Source organism: Orcinus orca, chromosome 9, assembly GCF_937001465.1.
Source record: "Orcinus orca chromosome 9, mOrcOrc1.1, whole genome shotgun sequence".
Classification (NCBI taxonomy): Eukaryota; Metazoa; Chordata; class Mammalia; order Artiodactyla; family Delphinidae; genus Orcinus; species Orcinus orca.
The window spans coordinates 57144900-57172182 of record NC_064567.1 but is presented as its reverse complement, the minus strand read 5'-3'; the positions used below and the strand labels follow the sequence as shown (position 1 = coordinate 57172182).

The 27283-nt window shown below is 40.0% G+C and overlaps 1 protein-coding gene and 1 long non-coding RNA gene across 2 annotated transcripts; both read left to right on the top strand.

Annotated features, from left to right (window-relative positions):
- The first annotated feature begins 1508 nt into the window (after positions 1-1508).
- LOC101289940 (60S acidic ribosomal protein P1-like) lies at positions 1509-1909 on the top strand. The gene has a single exon (XM_004265589.3). It carries the CDS (start codon positions 1550-1552, stop codon positions 1892-1894), a length of 345 nt encoding a protein of 114 aa, XP_004265637.1. The 5' UTR covers positions 1509-1549; the 3' UTR covers positions 1895-1909.
- A 13815-nt stretch (positions 1910-15724) lies between these two features.
- LOC125965486 (uncharacterized) lies at positions 15725-21901 on the top strand. Its single transcript, XR_007479395.1, has 3 exons — positions 15725-17559; positions 20867-20927; positions 21150-21901. It is a non-coding gene; the product is annotated as an uncharacterized LOC125965486 (long non-coding RNA).
- Positions 21902-27283: the final 5382 nt, after the last annotated feature.

Below are 27283 nucleotides of genomic sequence, written 5' to 3'. Positions count from 1 at the left end.
AAGTACTCTGAGAGTAGGCCTAAATGTAAATTAGGGATTTCTGTTTTTGCCCTGCACCAATATGCATATTCTATTAGTAAATGAATAACAAAAATATATTTTATTTATTTTTTAAAGTTTATAATTTTTTAATGGTAACTTTTATATATATTTTTAATTAATTTATTTATTTTTGGCTGCATTGGGTCTTCGTTGTTGCATGTGGGCTTCTCATTGTGGTGGCTTCTCTTGTTGTGGAAGACGGGCTCTAGGCACGCGGTCTTCAGCAGTTGTGGCATGTGGGCTCAATAGTTGTGGCTCGTGGGCTCTAGAGCTCAGGCTCAGTAGTTGTGGTGCATGGGCTTAGTTGCTCCATGGCATGTGGGATCTTCCCCGACCAGGGCTCGAACTCGTGTCCCCTGCATTGGCAGGGGGATTCTTAACCACTGTGCCATCAAGGAAGTCCCCAAAAACATACTGTAGAAGGGCAAAGTTACCAACCCTTGGGGAGGAAAGTGACTTGGATAATGAAAATGCCACCAGGCACTTAACTCCAGCAACTCTGGCAGGGACAATTGTAATATAATTTATCACCAGAAAGCACACTAAGATGCAGAATACATAATCATCTTATCAGGAAGCTGAGAACAGTGGCAAAACTCATTTGAATTAAGAACCAAAAAATGTTATTAGTCTCAAGGAAATTATAAGTGTGAAACAATCAGTAAAATTGAGATAAATGCTAACAGCCCTTCAAGAGGTAATGTTAATTTGGGGGGGGGATTCAAGTCTGTAACTATCAAAGGGTTAAAAATGTACCACAACTTTAAGAGTAAGAATGGCTTATTAGGGATGTATACATACTTGAAAGAGAATAAAGTTTTCTACTTTGCTTTCTTTCAGAGAACTATGTATTTTCATATCACCACTATAAAAATCAAATTATTTCCGTTTGCTGAGAGCCTAAAAGTACCTCACCCAGGGTCTAAACTTCATTCAGTGCACAGCGTTTAGGTTTTCTCCGCTATTATCAAATTTTCTCTTGTTTTTAAGGGACTCTGTGTTATGTGTAAACCACACTATGCTCTTTTTTAGACTGAACTGGGAGCTACACTAAAAATGTAATATCTGGCACACTTTAATAGCACTGGATCCTTTTCAACCATTTTCACATATGCTTTTGCAAGAGACTAGCCCTGGGCAGGGGAAGAAAGAGCAGTCTTTTTTGTCCCATGCATTCTCTAGGAAGAATTTCTTAATAAATGCCTCACCCCACAGGGCTTGCAGCATCTCTCAACAGTCCAGACTAGCACTAGGTGAGCGCCCGCGGGCACAGCGTGGACAAACCAGCTCCCTTTCCTTTCTCTCCTCAGTGCAGACAAGCCAGGATGTAATTTCCAAAATGAACCGTTCTACAAAACAACAAAAATAAGCAAAGGAGCTTTTCCTCAGCTTCCGCTAAGGTGCTCCGTCCTTCCGAGGAAGCTAAGGCTGCGTTGGGGTGAGGCCCTCACTTCATCCAGCGACTAGCACTGCGCCCGACAGACTCTGCCTAGCCCTCGCCCGCACCATGGCCTCCGTCTCGGAGCTCGCCTGCATCCACTCGGCCCTCATCCTACACCACGATGAGGTGACGGTCACGGAGGATAAGATCAATGCCCTCATTAAAGCAGCCGGTGTAAACATTGAACCTTTCTGGCCAGGCTTGTTTGCAAAGGCTTTGGCCAATGTCAACATCGGGAGCCTCATCTGCAATGTGGGGGCAGGTGGACCTGCCCCAGCAGCTGGTGCTACACCAGCAGGAGGTCCTGCCCCCTCCACTACTGCTGACCCAGCTGAGGAGAAGAAAGTGGAAGCAAAGAAAGAAGAATCTGAAGAGTCTGACGATGACATGGGCTTTGGTCTTTTTGACTAAACCTTTAGTAGCACGTTCAATAAAAAGCTGAGTTCTTTAAAAAAAATAATAAGCAAAGGCAATGCAAAACTATAAAGATGAATGATATTAGTATAAAGTGGAAGTGTCCAATCTAGGACATCTGAAGCCTGCAAAGAAACAATGGTGGCAAAGGAGAAAAAACATAAGAGTTAAGCTAACTCATCTTGCTATAAAGTCTTTTGCTATAAAGGTTTTTTTGGTCTTACACTGGATATTTGTGCTTGGATATGGTATGTATACTGAAGACCCTCCATTTTGGTTGTAATGTGTTTTTGTTTTATTTTGTTTTGTTTTATTGAATTTTTTTATTTTATTTTTTATATAGCAGGTTATTAGTTATCTGTTTTATACATATTAGTTTATACATGTCAATCCCAGTCCTCAATTCATCCCACCACCTCCCCTCCCCACTTTCCCCTCTTGGTGTCCATACATTTGTTCTCTACATCTGTGTCTCTATTTCTGCCTTGCAAACTGGTTCATCTGTACCACTTTTCTAGATTCCACATATATGCGTTAATATACGATATTTGTTTTTCTCTTCTGACTTACTTCACTCTGTATGACAGTCTCTAGGTCCATCCACGTCTCTACAAAGGACCCAGTTTTGTTCCTTTTTATGGCTGAGTAATATTCCATTGTATATATGTACCACATCTTCTTTATCCATTCGTCTGTCGATGGGCATTTAGGTTGCTTCCATGACCTGGCTATTGTAAACAGTGCTGCAGTGAACACTGGGGTGCATGTGTCTTTTTGAATTATGGTTTTCTCTGGGTGTATGCCCAGTAGTGGGATTGCTGGGTCATATGGTAATTCTATTTTTAGTTCTTTAAGGAACCTCCATACTGTTCTCCATAGTGGCTGTTATCAATTTACATTCCCACCAACAGTGCAAGAGGGTTCCCTTTTCTCCACACCCTCTCCAGCATTTGTTGTTTGTAGATTTTCTGATGATGCCCATTCTGACTGGTGTGAGGTGATGCCTCACTGTAGTTTTGATTTGCATTTCTCTAATAATTAGTGATGTTGAGCAGCTTTTCATGTGTTTCTTGGCCATCTGTATGTCTTCTTTGGAGAAATGTCTATTTAGGTCTTCTGCCCATTTTTTGATTGGGTTGTTTTTTTTTTAATATTGAGCTGCACAAGCTGTTTATATATTTTGAAGATTAAGCCTTTGTCTGTTGATTTGTTTGCAAATATTTTCTCCCATTCTGAGTGTTGTCTTTTTGTTTTATTTAGAGTTTCCTTTGCTGGTAATGTGTTTGTTTTAATGTGTAAAACGTGACTAGTAACTCCTACTTTATAGGACTGTTATAAGAATTATAATTTGTGAGCAAATGTGAGGCATTTTTTAACCTGTTGAAGCAGTTTTGATCAAGAACACCATGTTATACACTGTTACAGTTGGCAGGGCCTTGCAGAGATGTGCAATGCCCCTGTTGTTAGTTCAGAGCTCCTGAATCCATTCAATCACAACACTATCTGTGACATCTCCAGTGAGTGCTGCTTTGTGTCCGAGAATCTGGCCATGACTCACACGTAATAAATTAAAAAACCAAAAAGTTTTACGTGGTCCAACAGCCCTATGCCTTTTAAAGGCACACTGTCCCCCAAGATCTTGCCCCTCCCATCTCTATCCAATTTTCTATTTCTCTCTTAAATGAGATTTTCGTGTTTGCTTCATTTGGATAGCACTGATGTCAGGCTCCTATAACCCACTGAAGCCAGCCAGTCCCTCCCTGGTTTAAGTGTCTCAATTCTAGACACAACTCCTTTCCCCTTTCCTATTCTTCCCATAAGGGAGGTGTTCTTGTCAAATGAGTGTAGTTTCCCAATATCTCAAGCATTTAAAAATAATCCTATATATGCATATATTATACGCAAAAATTCACGCCATCGTATTGCCTGAGATCCATCCTGTGAACGCAGCCAGGCATGTTAGGTCCCACAAGTCACCACCGCGGCCAACGCAAAGCCTCATTAAGGGCGTAAAGCAGGACTGAGAGAGACAACCCTCACCCTCTCCACTGGGAAGCAGGGTTAAGTCAGAGAGTAGAGCAGGAGGGCCAGGAAAAAGCCTCCTGCAGTCTGGGCCTTGCATCAAATATGAGGCAGTGATGGTCTACCCCAGAGGGAGGGGCAGGAGAGCTGAGAGGGACCCACAACGAGATGCAGGAAACTTAAGACCTTTTGTGTCTAAGGGTGAGGAGAACTGACCAAAATTCTCCAACACTCCATACCCCACACTACGTCTTTTACGCACAATGACCAGCATTCAATAAAAAAATATGACACTATGCATGAAAAAGCAAGAAAACACATTGTCAAGAATCAACAGTCAACAGATGAAAACCCAGGCGTGGAACAGATGTTAAATGATCAGACTGGGACTTTAACCATTCCTATCGGCCAGCAGCAGAATAGGATCGATAGCCCTCTCATTATTCAAGCAGTGGTTCTCAAAGTGTGCTTGGAAGATTAGCAGCAGCAGTAGCTCCAGGGAACTTATGGGAAATGCAAATTTTGGGCCTCACACTATACCCACAGAATCTTGGAAGGGGGCTCAGCAATTTGGGGTTTAACAAGCCTGCCAGGTGATTGTGGTACATGCTAAAACTTAAGAACCACTATACTAAAAAAATTGAATTCACTACCGTAAATAAAGACAACATAGGGTTCAGCTATCTCCACTCGTTAATTCCATTAAATATCTAGAATGAAATAATAGCAATGCAACATGGACATTTTCAGAAAACAAAGGAAAGTGGAAGAGTTTTGAACTCATTTCAGGAGACCAGCCTAAGCCTGATACCAACCTGAGAGAGACACTATAGGAGAAGAAAACTATAGACCAATATCCCTCATGAACTCATATATTCAAAATGTTAGCAAAATATTAGATAATCTAATCTAACAATATATAAAAAAGATAATACATCATGACCAATGAGATTTATCCCAGGAATGCTAAGTTGGATTGACAATAGAAAATCAACCGTGCATATTAACAAAATGAAAGAGAAATGTTATATGATCCATTTAATAGATGCAGACAGAGCATTTGACAAAAATTTATACCCATTAATGTTAAGGATTTCCCATCAAAGTAGGAGTAGAAGAGAAATCATAAATTTAATCAAAGGAGTCTACAAAAAACCAATGCTAACTTCCTACTCAATTGTGGAACATTAGTCATAAAGCTTCTGGAACAGTGCTTGGTACAAAGTAAGCACTACAAAAGAGTTTACAAAAATAAATAATTACACAGGTCTCTATTTTGCCTTGCCAGAAATGCTACAAGTAACTACATGTTGTGAAAATTTATGATATAATATTAACTTTTATCCTGCCAAAAATTAGATGTTCAGTAGATGTTCTTTTTTTGTTGTTGTTCTTGGATCCCTACATTTTTAAAAATTCTCATTATATTTGGTTGTGAAATTTAATCATGTTCTAAACACTTTAGTACAGGAAAAGAGAGATTTTTTTGGTCATAAAATTATTTTTAAACATTATTACTCTTTTCTTCCTTTCTAAAGAATGGATAATGCCTTCCTATTTTCACTGACTGAAAAGCTTTACAGCAAAAATACCAAGTTTCTGATGGTGTGACTATGTGCGTTTCTGAGAGAGGGTGAGCCTGTATGTATTTTATGTGTTCTGCACGTCAGGGTCCCTTTCATCTTTTCCTAGTTTATGTGTCCACCTGAATGCAGCTGGGACTTTACTTGCAGCATCAGATATCACTAAAGCACATGCATTTGGTGGTGGCACAGTAGTTCCAACTGGACCTTAGTGTCCCATAATGTTTCCCAATACAGACATTAAAAATCAAAAACCAATTTAAAGAAGTGCAATATCTCTCTGCTTCTCTTTAGGTGCCGGAAAGGTAAGAGGTTTTCTTTCTTAAGAAGTTATCTTAAGAGTTATGAATTACTCCTAACTCCTATTTCACATTCACTGAACTTCAGTTCTCTCATCAGAAGGAAAAAGAAACCCACCTTTATCCGTAATAATTTATATCCTCACTACAGCCCTGTGATATGATACTAATATTACCCCCATTTTATGGATAAGCAGACTGAGTCAACATGAGATTAGGCAATTTAAAGTGCCGTAGCTAGTAAGTGGTAAAGTTTTGAACCCAGGTAGACTGACTCCAGACTTCTAGCTCTTCAACAACTCATGTACTGCCACTCAAATTGAAATCATTTGCTTAAAGTCTTTATTAAATCATAGGTTTCACAAAGCCACCAACTATTTACCTGGTTCCCAGGGCATAGAATAGATACCTAAGAAACAGATGAATGAACGAACCATATCATGTAGCTATTCTTATCCCTGATTTACAAATGAGGAGACTGAGATTAAAGAAGCCAAAATAGTCGTCTCAAAATCAAGCAAATACAGAGTACATCCAGGATTTGAATCTAAACCACTCTGACTCCAAATCTTTTCCTCATTCCCTTTATAGCACAGCACACTAACTCTTCTTTAGAACTCTGGAAACCTCCTGATAATTAGTTGACAGCAAAAAAGCACTGGGGAGAATTTGTCCTTTTGAGGGGTTGTATATGACATCACTTTTGTCATGAGGCCTTTATAAAAGACGGCAATCAACATCACCTGCTGGTGACGGCAGTAGCCTTGAGGTCCCTGATGATGATGATTCTTATGATGAAGAATTAGTAATGGGATGGGGGGAGAGAGCAAAGTTCTACCCCTAGGACATAATATTTTTAACCTCAATTAGTCCATTAGGCATTATGTACACAAACTTTGATATGTTCCGTAAAATAGATCTGCTACTTTAATGGTCAGACATTATCTGGGCAAGTGATAAATTCATTTAATTCAGTAATAAAACAACAGATATTGACTCTGAACTGTCATTGACATAGCACTACAGGACTTCCCTGGTGGCACTGTGGTTAAGAATCCACCTGCCGATGCAGGGGACACGGGTTTGAGCCCTGGTCCGGGAAGATACCACATGCCGTGGAGCGACTAAGCCCGTGCGCCACAACTACTGAGCCCACGTGCCACAACTACTGAAGCCTGCACGCCGAGAGCCCGTGCTCCGCAACAAGATAAACTACCAAAATGAGAAGCCCACGCACCGCAACTAAGAGTAGCCCCTGCTCACCGCAACTAGAGAAAGCCCGTGAGCAGCAACGAAGACCCAATGCAGCCAAAAATAAATAAATAAAATTTTAAAAAAAGAAATAGCATGCACAATCTAGTTTACAGTTGTTTATTTTTAAGAAATTTTAAACTTTTCACTAACCACTTTGACACTACATGAAATATCCTTAATACAAAAAAGGGTAAATAAATTTAAGATAGACAGGCTGGACTGAAAGATATCAGTACAATCATAATAAAATATATAAAGGAAGTAAACCAGATTTACTTGTATTCTTTACGGATTCAGAGGTAAAAATGAAAATTCATATTTTAGCAGATAGCTAATTATTAGTCTAATAAGAAGAGCATTCATGTCACCAGCAACAAAGTCAAAAAGACATTCTCTTAATGGTGATGTTCAATGTAGTTCTTTCCTGTTACGTCCAATTGTTTTCTTCTTAAAGAAGGAAACTAAAAAGAAGTGGAAAAGCAGTTACCATTCAGAGTCAGCTGCAGGCATAGCCACAGGGTCTATGCACGTAAATAATGGTCTGATGCTGTCCAGACAGGCTGATGACTCATTCCCAGACTTGCTCTCTAGATAGAATGGTAATTACCGGAAAATTTCACAACTTTCTGCCTCATGTTGTGAAGACTAAGAAATCACCCAAGTATGTTTAATGAACAAATAAAACATTTGCTTTGCTAGTTTGAGTGATTCAATCTAATGCTTCAATCTTCTGATCAGTAAAAGACTAAAATACCTTCCACTAACTCTTAAAGTAGCAAGAAAAGGAAGTGGCATCAGTAAGATGTGTGCTGACAAAATAACCTGTGACTCAAAGCCAAACTAAAGTACATTGTCCTTACTTTCTCTCCTTTCCTTCCTTGCTTCCTTTATTCACTCATTCAACAAATATTTACTGAGCACCTATCATGAGCAAGGTCAAGTGCGTGGCTATGTCTACTGTGCTCTCAGCACACATCAGGAAGCTAGGACACCATACTGAAATATGGTGGTACATGGTGGACGACGTTATTCTTTCCACTTATGTTTAGCCTATTAACAACTGTGATTAAGTGGGGTTGCTTGAAGAGAGCTTCTAGCTGGGTAATCAGATAAGACATCTGAGACCCTTCTTGCCTCTCCTCAGGACCAGCAATCCATTTGCAACTCCTTTTTAAAAAATATACTAGCCTTCTGCTTCTCTTTGTTTTCCTCTTAACTAGAATGGAGATATTCCATTATGCAACATTTCAATAATATATTTATGTCCTTATATTTTGCTCTCATGGGTCTTGCAAAATACCAGTCTTGGATAAACCCACTTATTGATTCTCTACTTGCTTATATTCATTGTTGGCATTCCAATAACTTCTTTTTTCCCCCATATAATTCTGCAGTCACATTACTCAGCAGTGACTGTTTTAAACCTTTTCCATTTTCCTGGAGCTTCCATCCCTGCTACTTTCCACATTGTCCTTGGTGTCAGTAGTTCATATTACCTAGTCTCTCAGAGGGAAAGTAGGTGCCACCAGGTAACATCTCCTCCATCTCTAAATCACCAAACATCCCTTCTCTCTTCACCCATCTCCACCCTCTCTTTTGGCAAGAGAGGAGATGGTCGTCCTCCCTGTAAAATTCAAAATCTCCCAGCTGTGACTGAGAGGCTACCCTCTCCCACCTTCCCAGGAACTTTACACAATCAAAAATTTTTTTCTCTGCAATAGTTTCTAATTTTGCCTTAAGCCTGAATATTTTCAATTGCTTTTAAGCTCTCTCAAGCCTCGCTCAGAGAAAAAAACTAAAACTCTTACCTCATCACTCATTCCCCTTCAGCTACAACAGGCTTGTCAACAACATTGTGCATATTTTGCTGTTTCCAATTCTCATTTCATCATCACCAGTCAGCACTCTAATTTGGCTTGAACGACCACCACTTCCACCAAACAGCTTTCATCAAGGTCCCTAGTGACCTCCATGTTACTAAATGGAATTTTTCTTTTAGGTTTTCATCTTATTTGATTTCTCAGTAGCATCTGACGATGTTGAATATATCTCCTTCTTAAGACACTTTCTTCTCTTGATGTGTTATAGCACATTCTCCTGGCTTTTCCCCTATGTTTGGCCATAGCTTCTTGGTGTCCTTTACACGCTCTTTCTCTTCTACCCTGGAAGTAATTCTTGGCTTTCCTCCGGACCAAACCTAGGCTCTTTTCTGCTTTCACGCTTCCCCCTAAGCAATTCCATGGTTTAGTTACCATCCATATGTCTAGATTGGACGTAAATCTCACGTACCTCCTAAGATATCTCCCAACTGCCTCCTTATTTTTTCTTGGTCAGCATCCCACCTAGACTCAACTACACCTCTACTTCAAGTTGAATATGGAGGTTAACTTGGGTGTTAAAGGTTGAGGAGAATTTTACCAGGTGGAATACAGAAGTAGAGGAAATTATTCCAGATACTGAAAATGGCAAAACAAAGGCATAAATTCATAAGAAAAGATCAAGGTGAATTTTGAAATTGGTAAGTAACCTGCTTGACATGAGCACAAGCTTTAAAAATAGGGTCACAGAGGCACTGGGCTGTCAGATAAGGAGCCCAGTCCCCACTCAAAAGATAAGAGTATTCCTATGATGGTTTTCAGTGAGGGTCATATGGTATCAAAACAGTGGTTAAGATGACAAACCTCAGGGCCTTATGCAGGGTGGCTTTAGGGAAAGAGACTGTAGAAGCTGGAACATGAAATTGGGATATAACTATTTTAGGTTTCCTGTTTTGGGGTGATAAAGGCCTCAATCAAGATGACAATGACAGGGCTTCCCTGGTGGTGCAGTGGCTAAGAATCTGCCTGTCAATCCAGGGGACACGGGTTCGAGCTCTGGCCCAGGAAGATCCCACATGCTGTGGAGCAACTAAGCCCATGCGCCACAACTACTGAGCCTGCACTCTAGAGCCTGCAAGCCACAACTACTGAGCCCATGTGCCACAACTACTGAAGCCCTTGCGCCCAGAGCCTGTGCTCCACAACAAGAGAAGCCACGACAATGAGAAGCCCGCGCACTGCAACGAAGAGTAGCCCCCGCTCACCGCAACTAAAGAAAACACGTGCACAGCAACGAAGACCCAACACAGCCAAAAATAAATAAATAAGTAAATAAATAAATTTATTTATTTAAAAAAAAAAAGCTGACAATGACAACTGGAAGAATGGGCCCAGAAAACATACTGAAAGACAGCAACAAAATGTGATACATGGAACATGCAGCAGATGAAAATTCAGGCTGAAAACTCTCTTGAAGGTTGAAGGTAATCACAAAAAGGGAGTCACTATTTAACGCTTAGAAGGCGATTTGAAAACACGGATCTAGCATCTTGGAAAGAGGCCTGGGGTGTTCTTATTAATTTAAAAGTCACACTCCAAGAGACGGGAGCTGAAAATTTCACAGCTGACTTTTCCAAAGAGAAGCATAAGTAGAGAAATGGAAGAGAAGAAAGTCAAGGCTAAAATCTTGGGAGGTATATAAAATGTTAAGGAAGGAAACAAACAAACAAACGACAAGCAAAGATGAATGTAATTTGTGCAGGGCCAGAGAAGCCAAGGAAAGGAAGCACGTCAAGAATGCTTCTGAGGAGCCACAGGGAGAGGAAAGGACATCGCAAATTCCCTTGCAAGGGATTAGGAAGAGATTGATGAAAGCAGCTCGGTCTTTGAAGAATGTTGTGGTTAAAGGAAGAAAAAAGTTACAAGATACTAGTCTAAGGAGAGAGTCAAACCGGTGAAAAGTTTATGTTTTTGCTTGCTTACTTTAGGCTAAGGAAAACCTGACAGCACATTTATACAGTGTGGAGGGGCAATTATTGGAGAGGTTTTGGCAAAAATAGCTCAGTTGTGAGGACCTGAGAATGAGGTACTCAGGAGTCTGGATGAGATAAAGTTTTAGGGCACTGTTGGAAAAGAAAGATAAGGGAGGAATCAGATCACCTGCAGTTATTCATCTCCTAAAATGGCCACGTACAAAACAGAAAAGAGGGGCTGCCAAGATAGTTTTTTAACATTTCTTTTGAAAAGTGATTAATGAGTTTTGCCCAAACGATTGTTGTATCTGTTATGTTTAGAAAAGTCTGACCCTGGGAAGGCAAATAGGTTTAATCTGTCACGTCAATTCCAATTGATTAGTAAACCTGCAGTGCTATTGGAAAGGATTATGAAACCTGTTCTAGCTCAGTAGGAGAGTGCCCTGTGATTGATTAGCAATGTCTACTTTGGGCCAAGCATAGAGGGTTGATATATTTGCTAACTCTGGAACCATAACTATTAGTTATTTAGTCTAATCTTCTGATGTACAGATCAGAAGCAAGACAGCATTTAGATATTCATCACAGGTTTATAGGAAAGTAGAAATGTTAGGCAAAGTCATCCACTTGAAGATTCCTTAGCTGAAAGATGTAGACTTTGGAACCCAGGTTTTGAAAGCTGCAGAATTCAAGCAGAAATACCAGACCTCATTCATTTTTCTAAACTGTTTCAGATTTCAAGTCTGTTTCTTCCTCCCAAATTCATCTGGAATTGGCTTGTAACACATTTGAACTTTACATTTAAAAAATATACATACAACCAAAATTTGCACCACTATCCAAGACTGGTTGTCTGATATTCTCTTCAGTAGAAAGAATACTATTCTGGATCAAAAAGCTTTCAAAAGGTACTCTTTACAGTGGGATGAAGCAAGAGAGAATGGCAGAGAGGGAGGAGAGCAGCAGCATCTCTGTGTAGCGAGAGGTCTCTGCAGATGAGGAAGGGCTGGTGGAAGCACCATGACAAAACACCTTCTATAGTGCCAGCCCCTATCATGTAAATATTGGTCAGGGGCCCTGGGAAGAAGGCAGGGTATGGTTGGGACAGCACAGTCCTGTTCATTTGCTTCAATGTCTCAATTTAACTGGAGGTAGAAGTTAGCTATAGAAAAGAAAATCAGAAGGTCCATCATTTTAGTAAAGATATGTTACTAAGAATATAAATATTGATGTATTTCTTGAGTATAGTTAACTTTTTGGTTAGCACTGTTGAAACTAAGCTCTATACTTAATAGTTGCATTCTTGTTTTCTATACTTGTGTTATAAAATTCCTCTGCTATTATGTAGTACATTGTTCATGTGAAGCTGTTTTTAAAGGAAACACAGTTCTGTCTTGATAAATATCAGGAAACTACCAGATGTTTCCTACTGTCTAAGCCAAACCAGCCAACAGTATGATCATGCTGTCCCTGACATAGTCATGAACTGTATACCACCCATGGCCTCCCCTGTAATACAGAGTTCAATGCTCTGGCACACAGCAAAATGTGCAATTTAAATAGTTAGAAAACAAAATGAAACAAAAACAGGAGGAACATCATTCTAACGTTATTTTACCTTTCTTACCTAAAAAATGCTATTTTTTTCTATTCAAATTCTTAATCCATAGAAGAATAGACTTCCTTTCTAATATCTTCCAAAAATAGAACAGAATTTACATTTTTTCTCTTCTGAAAGTGGAGAGTTATTTAAGAGATTAGAGAGAGAAAAAGCTAACTTGTTCTTTAAGAATAATATATTAAGAAAGGCTAGTTGTTAAGCAAGTTTCTTATTTTAATAACCCAGGCTGAACCCTTGCTCAGCCTGCATTCTAGCCTTGGGGCTATCTGGACAGGGGAGAGATAGGGAGGGAATACAGGGTTTCAGACAGAGTAAATGGCATATGTAATGACTGGGAGACAGAAAAGCTTAAGGCTTACTTAGCTATCAGCCAGCGGTCCCCTGGATAGGTATATACAGAAAAACAATGGGAGGAAAATATAACATGGTGGATTCAAAATGTGTGGTGTGGAACTTTGAAGCCAAGCTGAGTAGTTTCTACTTCTATCAGCAGATCATATAGGGCCATTGAAGGCTTTTGAAAAAGGAAGTGTATTATTGGATCACTAGTGAGATTCCTCATGAAGAGGTGTAGAGAGAGAAGTGTGAAAGGCAGGGGTCATGGCATGTCTGTGTATAAGAGCCCGGAAAGAGTTGCTAATAAAGAAGCTGGAAAAGCTCCAAGAGGCAGAGGCAGCTGGAGGAGCATGACGGGTGAGATTTCAAGATCAAAGGAGGAAAGGACTTTGAGTGTAAAGCAGATTCCAATGATAGAGAAGGTCACAAGGGATGAGAATTTAAATGCCCTGGATTTGGCAGTTGGGAAGTCATGTAGAGATACAAGCAGCTCATGCAGCTCAATATCAAAAAAACAAACAACCCAATCCAAAAATGGGCAGAAGACCTAAATAGACATTTCTCCAAAGAAGACATACAGATTGCCAGCACACACATGAAAGAATGCTCAACATCACTAATCATTAGAGAAATGCACATCAAAACTACAATGAGGTATCACCTCACACCAGTCAGAATGGCCATCATCAAAAAATCTACAAACAATAAATGCTGGAGAGGGTGTGGAGAAAAGAGAACCCTCTTGCACTTTTGGTGGGAATGTAAATTGATACAGCCACTATGGAGAACAGTATGGAGGTTCCTTAAAAAACTACAAATAGAACTACCATATGACCCAGCAATCCCATTACTGGGCATATACCCTGAGAAAACCATAATTCAAAAAGAGTCATGTACCACAATGTTCATTGCAGCTCTATTTACAATAGCCAGGACATGGAAGCAACCTAAGTGTCCATCAACAGATGAATGGATAAAGAAGATGTGGCACATATATATACAATGGAATATTACTCAGCCATAAAAAGAAACGAAATTGAGTTATTTGTAGTAAGGTGGATGGACCTAGAGTCTGTCATACAGAGTGAAGTAAGTCAGAAAGAGAAAAACAAATACCGTATGCTAACACATATATATTGAATCTAAAAAAAAAAAAGAAACAATGGTTATGAAGAACCTAGGGGCAGGACAGGAATAAAGATGTAGACATAGAGAATGGACTTGAGGACATGGGGAGGGGGGAGGGTAAGCTGGGACGAAGTGAGAGTGGCATGGACTAATATATACTACCAAATGTAAAATAGCTAGCTAGTGGGAAGCAGCCACAAAGCACAGGGAGATCAGCTCAGTGCTTTGTGACCACCTAGAGGGGTGGGATAGAGAGGGTGGGAGGGAGACACAAGAGGGAGGAGATATGGGGATATATGTATATGTACAGCTGATTCACTTTGTTATAAAGCAGAAACTAACACACCATTGTAAAGCAATTATACTCCAATAAAGATGTTTAAAAAAAAAAGATAACCAACAAGTACCTGTTAAAAAAAAAAGTGAATTGGAAAGGAATGACCTTCTATGCAACATTTCAGGTATCCAGTTAAACATGTGATTCATTATGGTCTACCTAGAGTAAAAGTCACAGGTGAGCCTGGAGGATAGGAGCTGATTTTACACCTTTCTTCTGATTTGAATTGAGAAAGCATAAGATTTGTCTAGTGCCCAGAGAAGGTTCAATGCCTGGCAGTTTTGATTCGACATAGGGAAGTTGTTTCATCTTGAATTTTCAGAACATGTGTATGGAAGAGAAGACTTTGGGCTTATCAAAGTAGTTTTTCTTTCACTTTTCACAAGTTGCACTTATTTTCATTAAACAGAAACAGATTTCAAAAAAAAGAAAGTCATGTGGAGAAAGTGGTTAGTGAGAATGGAAGTGAAATTGCAAGATTTCGAAGATTACTCAAAGAATGAGTAATTAGTAAGGAATGGAGTCAGGCAATGATACAGGCAATGCTCTAAAACGTGGGAAATTGAATAAAAGCATGGAGAGTCTTGCTCTGACAGGAAGCAGAACAAGGGCAAGTTTCTCCTTTTAGTGAAGTTTTACCATTATGATTGTTGTTAATCAATTTGGGTAGAGAATCCAAGTCACACTTTTAGGCAGAAAAGAAGAAACCAATCAGGGGAGAGAAAAAAATCTAAGATATGGCATACTTTATAGACTTAGGTCCTAGGAGATCCAGGGATAACAGAGCTCAAGAAGATAGGCTTAGCAAAAAAAGGAAAATATTTGCTTCTCCATCAGAAAAGCGAGGGATCAAGAAAGATGAATTTGACACATTCTCATGTAGAAAGGAGAAAAAGTAGGGGAGTGTACATCTGCTGTTCTCAAACTCTCCTACTGAATAAAATGGTAGGACATTTGCCAGCAAGATGGCCGGTTGAAATAAGGCTGGACTCTTGAAGAAAAGACAGAAAGTTGGCAACCGATGTAGTGGAGAATCCAGGCGAGAAGTAAAAGAACCCCCCTGCAGCAAAGGGCTTTGCCAAAATTAGTCAGGGTTTCTCCACACCTCGTCATCATCCCGGAAACTGGATAGCAAGGCTTGGAGAGAAATATGGTGGAAAGACAGTACCAGAGATACCTGATACTTCACTTGAGGTTGTTTCTTCTTTTATCTTATAAACTCCTCTTCACTCAAGTCATGGATAATATTTGCTACATACAGAAATGTCCTGGGAGGGCTTCCCTGGTGGCGCAGTGGTTGAGAGTCCGCCTGCCGATGCAGGGGACACGGGTTCGTGCCCCGGTCCGGGAAGATCCCACATGCCGCGGAGCGGCTGGGCCCGTGAACCATAGCCGCTGAGCCTGCGCGTCCGGAGCCTGTGCTCCGCAACGGGAGAGACCCGCGTACCACCAAAAAAAAAAAAAAAAAAGAAATGCCCTGGGAGAACAGTTTTGGGGAAATGAAGAAAAGACTCAGAGAAGAGAATACTGGCCCAAAGTGGAATGTGAGGGAGCTGGAGGGATAATTGGGTAGAACGCAGAACCAGAGGTGACTTGCGAAAGTAAGCCTCAGGAATTCACATACGTGGGGATCGACTTCCCACGGGGCCTGAGTGATTTTTGTCTAACTCTTAAAGGACAGTATGAAATTATCTGATTTCAGAGTAATACAAGTATGATGCTTAAAATGGGTGACTACCTGGGCCCGGCTGGATAGAGGCAAAGAAGTTCAAAATGTGGGGAAAAAGTATTGGGAAAAGTAGAGGGACTATAAAGGAGAAGGTGGATGAACAGCAGTATTTCTATAAAGGACAGAAAGAAAGACGAAGGCCTGAAAAATTCACAAGCTTGGGATTGAAGGGGAAAGAATTTTAAGATAAGCCAGTGCTGGCAGAGATAAAGTGAAAGAAAAGATGAAGGAAACAAAGTAGTGACTGCAATCCTGCAGCAAAAGAACAATACTGGAATTTTGATGTTTCAGTTGGTAATTTTTCACAAAGCAGCACGTGGTTGTCATTATATTGTACATTCTGCCCCAGATGCTGCTCCGCCTGAAAGAGGGTCAGGGTTCAGGCCTGAAGTCTCTTTGACCTTGTGGCTTCCGTGACTGAGGAATAAAGTCCTGGTTTAAATAAATCATCTAAGAGCACCAGAGGTCTGGCCCCTGACAATGCAGCAGGCTTAGAATAAGAAGAGGAGGAGAGTGAAGTGCAACAGTAATCAGCCTGAGAGACAGTCTGGGAGTTAGACAAGGTAATGACCTCCCACCCTTCATTGCTCTCTTCAACTCCTACAATCCCCCTACCACACTCCTCCTTCTTAGTGTCTCTCCCCGCATGTTTTTAAGATCCTCTCATGGACCTCAGGAAGCATGGGACAAACTGTCTTTGGGGAACCCCAAACGACTAAAACATCAGATTCTCAACTCACTAGTAACCTGAGAAATTAGAATGAAGACAAAAACAATACCTTTTAGATAGCTTAAAAGGTATCACATATTTGCTATGTGATGGCAAAGAGTACATATCATAAGAGTATACAGCACAAAAAATTTTCACAAAGTGAAAACAATTGTGTAATTAGGGACCTCAACCTATACCCAGCATTCCAGAAGCCTTCTTCCTGTCCCCCTTTCAGTCATGCCGTGCCCCTAACAGCAACAACAATCTTGACTTTTAACACCATGGATTGATTTTGCATTAAAAAGTACAGTGTTATTTTGTTCATATTTTTAAAACTTTCTGGGCATAGTTCAAGATAGAAATTATTAATATCCCAAACTGGTAACATACCAACAAAAATACTAGTATTTGAATACCTTAAATGGCATGGCACAAAGTAGGCCTGTATAATGGAAGGGTATCATGGGCAATACTAGTATTGTAATCACTGGGGTTAAGGAGATTGAGAAATTCTAAGGTGGGAGTGTCAAAAGTCACCTCATCATCTTAGGTTGGCGGGAGACTAGGGGGAAGGGTGGAGGCAAGGTCTCTGATGTCATCAAGGAAGAAGCAAGGCTAGCAGGTGACTACATGCAGGGAGAGAGGATGGCAAAAGAGAGCAGCTTGAACTTCGAACGTGGGTGAGTGAAGGCAGTCCGGTGGTGGTCAGGAAATGGCAGTGGGGAGCCCTCGGCCCATGAAGGAAAACCGGTGAAAGGAGGAGAAGTCTCTGAGTGATTGTGATAATGGGGAAAGCCACGGGAAGGAAACAATTGAGAAGATGGGTCCGTTTGATTACCGCAGAATGGAAGGTAGGCAGGGCTCAGCAGAGGGCACATGGGACTGGGCTCCAAGCCTCCAACGCAGTGAAACAGTAACAGGGTCTAAACTGAAGGCAGAACTTTCATATGGATTATATAAGCAACCTCCCTCTCAAGGTAAAGAATCCTGTTTTTTGCCTTATTGACACTTCTGAGATGAAAATAGTAGATTGTCTTACCAAAGGGGGGAGGAGGTGGGGGAAGCATATACAACAGCATTTTACATTAAATTTTAGAAGGTTGATTAACTCCTAAAACTCATTCGCACATGCTTATGTATATTGCAAGTTATGACAGAGAGAGAGAGAGAGAGACAAGAGGAGAAGGGAGAGGAGGAAAACCAGTATGTCAACAACAATGTGGGAAACCAGGAAGATATATGGGATTCTAACCCAAGACCCTACATCTTTTATCCTCATTCATTATCAACCTGTGTTTATTAAGGGTTAACGGAGCCATGTACTGAATACTGAAGATGTATATGATTCAGTTCTTTGTTATGTACATATCTACCCGGTAACTAGGTGGTTTCTTGTGAAATAAAATCAGCATCTCTAGAGAACGGAATGTACAACATCCAAGGAAACAATACTGAGCAATGAGAAAATGAGATTCAGGTGGAATCAGAGTCTCTGGCTTTGAGTGCTGGCTTCACCATTTAAAACCTGTAGGGGGCTTCCCTGGTGGCGCAGGGGTTGAGAGTCCACCTGCCGATGCAGGGGACACGGGTTCGTGCCCTGGTCCGGGAGCATCCCACATGCCGCGGAGCGGCTGGGCCCGTGAGCCATGGCCGCTGAGCCTGCGCGTCCGGAGCCTGTGCTCCGCAACGGGAGAGGCCACACCAGTGAGAGGCTCGCGTACCGCAAAAAAAATCAAAAAAACGAAAAACCTGTATGACCCTGGGAAATGTACCTAAGCTCTCCAAGCCATAGTTTTGTCACCGTAAAATGGGGCTAATCCTAGTACAAATGTTATAGGGTCCTTGTGAGGATTAAATGACTTAATGTGTAGCAAGCCCTTAGCATAAAGTCAGAAAAACTCAACAAATGTTAGCATTTGTTAGCAGGGATGACACAGGAATAGGAAGAAGCCTCTGAAAAAGGAGACTTACAGAGCTGATACTCTCACTGTGGCCTTGCTACTACTTAGCTGTACAGCCTTTATAAATGTCATTAGCCCATGGTTTCCTCATCTGAGAATTTAGAAAGACACAGTCCACAAAACCTCCCTCACTTCTGATGCTAATTACAAGTTCAGGAGTCCCCAAGACCACCCTTAGAGTCAGTAATTTGCTAGAAGAACTCACAGAACTCACTGAAAGCTGTTACACTCACAGTTACAGTTCATTACAGCTAAAGAGACAGAGTAAAATCAGCCACGGAAAGTGATGCATGGGAAAGAGTCTAAGAAAGTTCCAGATTTCCAATTGTCTTCTCCCAGTGGAATCATGGCCAACACTGCTCTCTCAGAAACAGTGTGTGACATGCATTGGGTACTGCCAAGCAGGGAAACTCACCAAAGCCTTCATATGCAGAATCTTTGTTGGGGCTCCATGATCAACTGCCCCCATGGCTGGCCTGTCTCCAGCCTCTCCAGAGATCAAGCTGATACCACATGACTCAAAGATTCCCCATAAGTCACACCGTTAGACTGTCTGACATGGCCCGAAGTCCCCAGGTACACAGACACTCTTATCAGGCAGGACATTCAGAGGGCTTAGAGATCACCCCCAGAGGTAGGTAGGGAAAGGCCAGACCTCTCTTTGGATGAAGTTAAATTCTTTATACTATCAAAAGCTGGACTTCCAGTTCTAACACTCTAGACCAGCAACCTTCAAATTTTTGTTGACTGGAACCTACAAAAAGAAATGAATTTTACATGTTGATTGCAACATATACGTGTTTCATAAGACAAATACCCTTTTACTATACGGAATGTATGCTGATATTCTAGTTTGTTTGAATTTATTTTATGAACAATATTGGTAACTTTCCACTAAATTGACCACTAATGGGCCTCAACGTGCAGTTTGAAAGACAGTGATTCAGAGCAGGGCCCTGTGGGCCAAATACAGCCTGCTGCTTATTTTTATAAAAATAGCATTGGAGTAGTTGCCACAGAGATAGTACTGCATGCGAAGGCTAAAATATTTACCACCTGGCCCTTTACAGAAAAAGTTTGACGACCCCTGATCTAGTGTAGTATCATGATTTGTGACCTCAGGAAAATACATTTATGATATTGCCTTATATCCATTCCAATGTATGACGAATTCATAAACTTACCCGTTTTGTAGTTTGTACAAACACATGATAACAACACAAATATTAGATTCCAGGGGATAGTTTAAGCCCATGATTTTTGTGTTCTCAAATGTGTGATTGTGCTACTCGCTATTCAAAAAGCATCTGCAAACTCCTTCCCTTCTATATAACCTGCACCCTTTTAACTATAGCAAAGCATGAGAAGTTATGTGAGAAACATCTGGCACCGTCAAAGACATCAGAAGCCAGAGAAATACTGATCAGTATTAAAGAGAAGGAGTTCAGCCTTCATAAGAGAAATGTATCAAGAAAAAAAATTCCAACACATACACCCAAAGAAATGTCAGTAGGGGTCCCTCTAAAGTCCACATTCAGATGAAATGTTCAGAAGAATTAAAACGAGCAAATTTGGGAGGAGAGGAGTACCCCAATTCACTCTGGACATCTCTCTCATCTCAGCCCTCTAAGACCGAGTATTAGGAAGAGACTAGAAAGAAATGCAGGCTTCCCCAGAGGGTGAGCTAGGAGTGGCACAATATTATCAGTTTCTGAAATATTAGCAGGATTGGCTTTTAGCCTCACCAGACTGACTGACCGGTGTTGGGAACAGAAATAAAAGCTTGTGACTTCATGGGGTTTGACCCTATTGAAAATGAGCCCCTCTGCTCGAAGAGGTGATCAAGTCGCAGGGGTCCTTTCTACTCTCTAACATAAGGTGCGAAAAGGACATAATCAGAACCCGTAACCTTCCGCTTTCCAGAAATTGGTGTGTCTGTAAACGGATTTAGTAAAATTAATTTTCAAGAGGCTGCTCATTTTCTCCTTAGTGCAATTCAGCTTTGCCACACTAGCTGTGAAGGTTTGTCAAGTTACTGAAACTCTCAAATTCACTTTGATACAGATTTCTAATCTTCCCCTTCCCACCTTTTTAAATTACTGCCTGAGTCTGTGCCCTAAACATGCCCATGTTTTGCTTTTAGCACCAAAACCTTCTAGTTTATTCTACTGGAGCTGCTTTTCCCCTGTATCCCTAGGCTGTTCCTGTTGGCTTCCACGGTCCAAAACTGAGACCAAGATCCTCACCCAATGATGCAGGTAGATGGTAAAATATCCCCAACTTTCCGCCCTTCTTTGTATCTGTGCCCTTTACCACGTGACTCTGAAGCTCCCTCATTCAAGAGGGGGCACCTATTGTCCTTTCCTTTGAATCTGAGTTTGTCTTGTGTCTTGCTTTGCACAACTGAACGCAGTGGAAGTGATGGTGTGCTTGTTCTTTCCCTAGGCCTTAAGACACTGTTTTTGCTTCCACTCTCTTAGAACCCTGCTGTACTCTGACAACAAGCCCAGGCAAGTCTATTAAAGGATGAAAGTCACCAACTTTGCCACAGCCAACCCCTAGCCGAAACCCACTGACTAGTCAGCCCGGAGCTGATCCATCAACTGACTACAGATGAATCAGTGACACCCACCAAGATCAACAGAGCCAGGCCCAGATAGATTGACTGGTGAACTCAGAAACAATAATAAATGCATTGTTTTAAGTCACTGGATTTGGGGTAGTTTGTTGCCCACAATAACTGAAAAGCATTTTTAAAGACTTTCTATCAATGACAGTGTACCCAATTAACTATAAGTTCCTTCTGTTCTTGCGATATAAATTTGATAAATGCCTTCTTAGTCGGCCAAGCTGAACTCACTAAGTGGAATTTCTCTCTCTTACTTTAATACCACAAATTCTTTTCCTTCACTTATGCTACTGTGTCTCTTTCCATGAAATGTTCCCAGAAGAAAAGGTAGAAAACGTCCTAGGTTTACCCTCATCATTCACTTATTACCCCTCCTTTTCTCAGACACTTAATCCACTTACACTTTGCACATAAAATTGGCTTCATTAAGTAAACTTGATAACTGTCACCACCATTTGTCTCGACTGCCAATTCCTAGAATGCAGGCAAAATGTTGGCAGAACTTGTCCATAGAGTATCATGTTTACAGGCCCTTAATCCGTTTGTCAAATCAAATTAAAATGAATGGTTTTTAAATGTTTGAATGACTCCCGGCTCCAAATGGAAAAGTCCAAATATTAATTTATTCTACCTTATATCTGTTTTTATATTAAAATAATATATGTAAATAAGGATCAGTTGAAAACCCAATCTTCCAACAATTACTTAAAACAATAAAAGAAAAGGCAAGTCTGGACATGGGCAATTAAAGAGCAAGTGCATCCTCGTTGTATGTTCCTCGTTAATACATGACTTTAGTTATAAAAAGGAAACATTTAGCAACAATGGTCTTTGAACTGTTCTTAAGTAATCAGTGAACTATATCAGTATTTATCAGAGTTTTTAGATGATGTTTTCAAAATATTTAATATCGCTTTAAATGTTTCTCTCCTTTCTTCTTTGTCTCCCTTAGATTGAGACACATCCAGGCTTTAATACTATTCCAAAACACCCAACAAGGCAAGACCAACTCCTTCCCCTTCCTTCTCTGTACTGTGCCCATCAGAGCTGTGAAAGTCGGAGTAACTACGCCAAGTCTGTAGGATGGATAATTCTTTATATATTTATATTTAATCGAATTATTTCCAAATGGGATTTGAGGGTGTTTGTTGATAAATACTGATCATCAATACATGAGGACTTTTTATGAATTTAAGGAGCTTTACTCACAACCTAGACAATCAGACCCATTAATTCCCAAAACAACTCTGTGACGTAGGTCATTTACTTCGTCTGTCTCAGGCTGGCTGTAAGAAAAGTTTGAGATGACACAAGCTAAAACTACCTTTACTAAAGAAAACTCAGTTTACAGAGACTGAATTTGATGACTTCTTTGAAAAGATTCTTTGGTACCTGTTCTTTAGGGGTATTAGTTCTCTAGGGGTATCACTAATAATTTTGGTATTTGCAAGAAAGTCTTTATAGAGTCTGATTTATCTCTTCTTGGCACTCTACCATAATTCATGTAGCTTCTATCAGATAAATTCTGGTACTAAACTGAGACATATTCTTCAGCAAAAGAGCAAAGCTATTTGATTGTACAATTAGAAATTCATCACTGTTATAATAATTCAGAGTTGTGATATGATTTTAACAAAGCAAAATTCACCCCTTTGATAAGTTAAAATTGTTATGCTAGGCTGTGATTACAAAAAAGATCAACCAATCAACCAACAAATGAAAACAATTAAAATAAGTGACGATAAAACTCGATGTCATACACAGGGCAAAAATTTCTGAGGCTATAGTAGCTGGCTACACATATGCCAAAAGGCACCTCGGAAAATTCTTGAGCTAATAATTCTTTTCACTCTGAATATGTTTTGGCTTCTAAAAGAAAGTACAATTGCATAATGTTTAAGGCACAGTCTCTGTTTTGCTAGTTACACTAGCTATATGATTTTGAGTGAATTATTTACCCAATACATAAGGTACTTGTGAGAATTGAAAGACATGATCTATGTAAAAAGCTTACTCCAGTGTCAGACAAATATTAAGCACTTCATATGTATAAGCTATCAGCATCATCATCATTTATCACCATCATCATAATCATAATGCAGGGAACACAGGTTCGAGCCCTGGTCTGGGAAGATCCCACATGCCACAGAGCAACTAAGCCCGTGCGCCGCAACTACTGGGCCTGCGCTCTAGAGCTTGCAAGCCACAACTACTGAGCCCCCGCATGCCACAACTACTGAAGCCTGCGTGTCTAGAGCCCGTGCCCTGAAACAAGAGAAGCCACTGTAGTGAGAAGACTGCACCCCACAATGAAGAGCAGTCCCAGCTCGCCGTAACTAGAGAAAGCCCACACAAAGCAACGAAGATCCAACACAGCCAAAAATAAATAAATAATTAATTAATAATAATACTCATTTAAATGTAATCATCATCATGCCATCATCAGCATCACCACTGAAAAATACAAAACATACTTTCCTGTTTATCCTTAGAGATCATAATATACTCTGTAATTTCCACCTATATCTGAGTAAGTATAATTTCTGTAAATTAAATTCCATGATCCTAAGGGTTTTATCTAATTCAATACTGTACCCTTTAGGCCTAAACCAGTGCCCTGTACATAGAGGGAGCTCCAAATATTTTTGTTGTTGAATAAATAAATGCATACATAGCTTTACATATTTGTTAATATGGATTATTTTTCATGACTGTAGAATTTTACAAGGATCTATTTCCTTCATTTTAAGTGTAACTTTTGCACAATAACTTTGGAGCCAATTTCTGAAATTTATAATCCACCTATTTTAATCCCTCCCTGTCCATTTTCATGTTCAATGAAATTATGTACTCTTTAATATTAGATTTTATTCCTTGTTCAAAGAAAAAGAGGTCATCATTTAATGCGTGCGTGAGCCAAAAGGAAAAGGAAGCAATGGCATCAGTGAGGCTCTACATTCTCCCAGTGTCAGTGAATGGTTTTTAATGGTCTGTGGATTCCTCCCTTCAGACTGAGTGTAGCTTGACTGGAAAAGGTGCTGAGGATGTCCTGGTCTTCCCTGGTTAGGACAGCTCAAGGCACAGAGTACGGTATGAGGTTTCTCCCTAACAGGAGAGGGCCCCCAGCACTTTCCTTCTGTGATCTTCCCACTCCTTCTATTAAATCAAAGATATCTTCTCACTGGTCCCTGCTCTCCTAGACTGTTCTAATAGAAATAGGGGCTTACTTCTCATTGATCATCATCCTTCTAAGACTCAATTAGAAGAGATATAGGTGGAGTATAACTACTACTGACTCAATATATTTGTCTTACTTGGTGGGATAAGCTTAACAGATCAAACTCTATGATGATTAGTCATATCCTGTAAACTATACAAACTTATTACTGATTCATATGATATTAATACCCAAATATACTTACTTTCAAAAGGCTATACATAGAAATATGAATTTTGCTCTACTTTTAAATTACTTTTATTTTTAAACTAGATAATATATTTGCAAGATCCCCAAATCAAAACTTTATACACAAATATACAATGAGAAATCTCCATCTCATCCTTTCCCACCTGACTGTACCCAACATGGGCCCTAACACATAGCAATTTTTATTAGTTCCCTGTACAAACGTCCAAAGTTTATTTAAACAAATAAAAGCAGATGCAAATAGGTATAATATAATGTGCTCAACATGACTAATCATCAGGCAAATGCAAATCAAAACCACACTGATAGATCACCTACACCTGTTAGAATGGCTATTATCAAAAAGACCAGCAACAACACTGTTGGCGAGGATGTGCAGAAAAAGGGACCCTTGTGCACTGTTGGTGGGAATGTAAATTGGTGCAAATAGTACAGAGCTTCATCAAAAATTTAAAATAGAATTTCCATATGATCCAGCAATTCCACTTCTGGGTATTTATCCAAAGAAAATGAAAACATAAGCTTCTAAAAATATATGCATTCCTGTGTTCATTGCATCATTATTTACCATAGGCAAGATATGGAAACAATCTAAGTGTCCACTGATGGATGAATGGATGAAGAAATTGTGTTATAGATATACAATGAAATTAATATTCGGCCATATCAAAGGAAAGAAATCTTACCATGTAACAACATGGATGGACCTTGAGGGTATTATGTTTAGTGATATAAGTCAGACAGACAAAGATAAATACCATATGATCTCACGTATATGTGGAATCTAAAAAAAAAAGGAAAAGAAAAGAAAAGCAAACTCATTGATACAGGAAACTGGTGGTTGCTAGAGGTGGGGTGTTGAGAGAGTGAAATAGGTGAAGATGGTCAACAGGTACATGAAAATCTGACTACAAAAATCACAGGAAATCAAGGAAGTGCAAATTTAGAAATAATGAGATACCAGTTTGCAACCAATATACAAAACAAATTGTCTTGAAATACCAAGTATGGGTAAGCTTCATATTGTTAATTCTGCCTAGAAACAGAAAAACCAATTTTGCTAATGAGTTCATAGAATCTAAGTCTCAAAGCACAAAGCACAGTAACAATTTAATCAGATACTGAATGATTACAGAACTAGATATGTGGGAAGAAATTAAACCCATGATTTAAATTCTACTTAACAAATTCCCACTTACTTGAAGGTTACTTTTACAATATATCCAAATACACGGTTACCATATTTTTTCATTTTCTTCCTAATGTAAGCTAATACATTTTTAGCAGCTGAACACTCTAAAATCAAGAGGATTTTATTACAATTCTACAGGTTTGCTGATTTACTATGATGAAACAGTGAGAAAAAAACATAATTAGATTTAGTAGAAACATCTGTGAGGTTGGATATTTATTAAGGAAAAAAACTGAAGTGGGCTGACTAATTTGTCATACAGTTGAAAGTACATGAAAAGCAAACGTTAGGACTTGGAGGCATACATGACTGAATAGGTGAATGTGACTCATAGAAATTCAGATCAGCCTTGTAATCCACAACTCTCAAGAAGTGAGGGGATACAGGTGCTGACTTGGCCCTCCTTGAAGGAAACAAATGATTTGACCTACCTTCCCAATAACCAGAATACCAGATGTTTGCTTCCCTATACAACAGAAGAAAACCTTATGACTTGAAAGAAATGAAACAGCTCATTAAAGTAAAACTTTTCAAGCACCAAGGTACTAATCCCATGCCACCTTAAATGTTAAATAACTAATAGTAGCAATACATCCCCAATACTAATTGTACTATGGTTGTTGGAAAAAATATCTTTACTTTTTTAAACTCTACCATGGAGTTGATCATGCTTTGGGATAAAATTATCCCTGGGCTCCCAGTAATCCCAATTGACGTCAACACTTGGAAAAAACGCAGGAAACTGAAGGAAATCGTTCCAGCTCTTGGTTTGCTATAACCTGCTCTTTCAAAGGCCTGGGGTATCTTGTTCCTTCTCTGAGAGGGGAAGGAAGGTAATTTCGGAAGCAGGATGCTGATATACTTTAGGAAGCTACTAGAGGTCACGGGCACCTCTCTGGTTTAATAAGGTACACCTATGCATATAAGCAGGAGAAAAGGCCTCCTTGAGGAGAAACCTGGGCTTCCATGCCACACTGAAAATTGCAGGGCAAGTTAGTAACTAAACCCATTTCAGCTGGAGCTAACCTGTCACGGTTTTGCTCGTCTTTCTTTTCACTTTAACCTGGCGCAATCTGCATCCAAAAAAACTGAGCGAGAGGGGAAAAATGCTCAAAGAGAGGAAGAAAGGTCCTTTTCTTTGAGGTCGTGCTGCCGGTGCCTTCATGAAAGACTTGAGCAGGCCATATACTTTGTTGTTGGTTTTTTTGTTTGTTTTTTTCCAGCAACAGAGACATCAATGGTTTAAAGAACGGGGGAGCTTACATGTCTGAAGCAAGGTCCTGGAGTGACACGTCACCGGACACTGCGGACTGCAGGCAGGACGCGACGCGACGGGAGTCTTCGCTCCGGGGAAGGGCGTGTGGGG